General features: G+C 47.4%; 1 protein-coding gene across 1 annotated transcript in view; it reads right to left on the reverse strand.

The window, feature by feature from the left end:
* The window catches only part of GCH1 (GTP cyclohydrolase 1), an 18,947-nt gene extending 16,584 nt beyond the window's left edge, over positions 1-2,363 (reverse strand). The window contains exon 1 of the mRNA XM_010165765.2: positions 2,322-2,363. Within this exon, the coding sequence (XP_010164067.1) occupies positions 2,322-2,361 (40 nt within the window). The 5' untranslated portion in view covers positions 2,362-2,363. The remainder of the gene's footprint in view (positions 1-2,321) is intronic.
* Between the last annotated feature and the right edge of the window lie 6 nt (positions 2,364-2,369).

A 2,369-nucleotide genomic window follows, 5' to 3' on the forward strand; every position in this document is an offset into this window, starting at 1 on the left:
GGGGGAGTTGTTTTGGGGGTTTTTATTTGTTTTGTGAGGTTTTTTTTTTCTTTTACAAGCCAGTGTAAGTTCACAGACTGGTTTTGAAGTATAACCAAGTGAACAGCACACCAGGACACTGCAGCAGAGACAAAGAGCAGGAGCTGCAGCCCCACAGCCAGCCTTGTTCCCAAAGGCTTTGTAGTTGTTGATTCAAGGTTTCACAATGCATTTAAAACTCTCCCAAGTGGAAGTTATTTCCTTATCAGCTCTCCCAACCAACTCCTCATCCACTAGTTATTTTGCTAGCTGCTGTGGACTTCCTTCAGCTCCAGCTCTTTCTTCTGTTTGGCTAGTAAGAGTGAAAAGACTGGAAGCTAGGCATTGTGCAAGAAGAGGTGAGTAGCTGGAAAGTAAAAGGATTCCCTACCTGGCACAGGAAGGAATGTTAAGATCACAGCTTCATTGTATTTCCTAGAAAGAAAAGAAAAAAGCAGTCCAGCACCTAACAGTGACACCTCACACTCTTGGATATAACACAGCTCTCTCCCAACTATGGATATTCAGAAGAGGGGACTATCCAGAACTACTCTGCTTAATGAAATGTACATGAGAGATTGGGACAGACTATTTGGGTCCCAGAGAATCCACACAGGAGCAGAAAAAACCTATTAAAAAAGCTTAAGGGAATGTGTGGTTCTGCACACAAAAGCAGCAGCAAGATATGAGAGGATTTAAGATGGGCAGTAACCTTATTTAAGTTCAGCACAGAAATTCATGCTTAGAAGCTATCAATAAAAAAATCCTCCTGCTAGAGATTGGCAGGATGACTGTGGTATCTCCTGTGTTTTACAGCAGTCAAGAGATACATGCCATCCCCAAATGATGAAAGTTATTGCCAATAAATAAAGGATTATTCTATGAGACCATATGAAACTGCATCTCAAACACACCATGCAGCAGGACTAAAGAGGGGAATGAGGGTGGTCACTGCAGTCCAGAGCCTATTTCCAGATGTAAATCTTAAAACCTGGCTTAGTCAGAAAGGCAAAACAAACATCAGGGCAGAAATGCTGTTCCTGTGGGAAGCTAGGATGCAACACTGGCACGTGAGTGTAAGCTGGCCATGAGTAAGTTAACACTGGAAGTTATATGCAATCTGATTTCAGAAGAGCCAACACTTGTGAAGTGAAAAAGAAACCAAACATGAAAGCCAACCTTTAAGTCAAAGCAGAGTGTACAAAAAGGACTCTGACATGTTAGCAGGAAACTCCCCGATGCCAGCCATCAGCACAGCTCAGCCTTTTCATTCTGCTGTGCCACCCTAATGCAGTCCCAGGGCGCTCAACACCCCAGTGCTGTACTCCAGAGAGCAGAACACGCTCAGCTCCTTCCTGATTCGCATTCAAAGGTCCTCGCTGACAGCCTCTGCATCCCTTACACACTAACAGGAACTCGCCTTTTACTGTAAGAGGGAGCAGAAGGGGAAATCCCCAGCTCCCCAAGCCCTTCACTGTGTCTATTGGGTACAGTCCCTGGTGGAAAGTCTGAGAAGAGGAAAACTGATGCAAAAACTAAATTTTCAAGCAGGATTTACCCTGCACTGAAACCAAGAGACAACTTCGGATTTAGTGGTGATGAGGAGAACAAATCCCACCCAGTTCCTCTCCTCCTGCCCTCAGAAAGGGTCTACAGCCAGCAAGCAGGTAAGACACTCACCTGGGACAGGGATGTGAGCCTGGGATACCTCTCTACACCTGCATTTGCTGCTGGGACCCTGAGATGGGGCTGGGATCTCTCCCAATCCCCTGCTTTCTCCTTACCTTGCTTCCTCAAGTTTTACTCCCACCTTTGGAAAACCTCACCTGATAAAAGCATCAGCAGAACGGGACCTTTTCTGAGAAAATTCAAAGCACCTGCGTCTGCAAACAGAAGCGAGTGTTCCTGCCTCATCTGAGCACAGCTGGGGATGGAGGGAAGGACAATCAACAAGTTTCAAGCCACAGTTTGGAAAGTTTACACCAGAAGAGGGAAAGCAAAAGCACTCGCTCTGTTCACCTCAACCATAAGCACAGAAGTTGATGAGAGAACGTGAACTTTACCAGCATGGAGTTTAAACAAGTAAACTGGGAGAGATCCCAAGGTACGGGTGTTTCCAGCACATACCGCTGGTGACTTGTTGCCAAGGGGCATGGGACAGCGCGGTGGTGAGGCAGCAAAGCCCATCGGAAGCGATAAAGCAGGAAAGGCAACACCACAGCTGGTACCAGAGCACCAGGCTCCGGTTCTGTCACCCTCCCTCCCTCCCCGGGGTGACACCCGGCCCGGGGGAGCCCCCTTACCCGAGATGGTCTCCTGGTAGCCCTTGGTGAAGAACTGCATGGCGGTGG

The sequence above is a fragment of the Antrostomus carolinensis genome, unplaced genomic scaffold, assembly GCF_000700745.2.
Source record: "Antrostomus carolinensis isolate BGI_N321 unplaced genomic scaffold, ASM70074v2 scaffold2364, whole genome shotgun sequence".
NCBI lineage: Eukaryota > Metazoa > Chordata > Aves > Caprimulgiformes > Caprimulgidae > Antrostomus > Antrostomus carolinensis.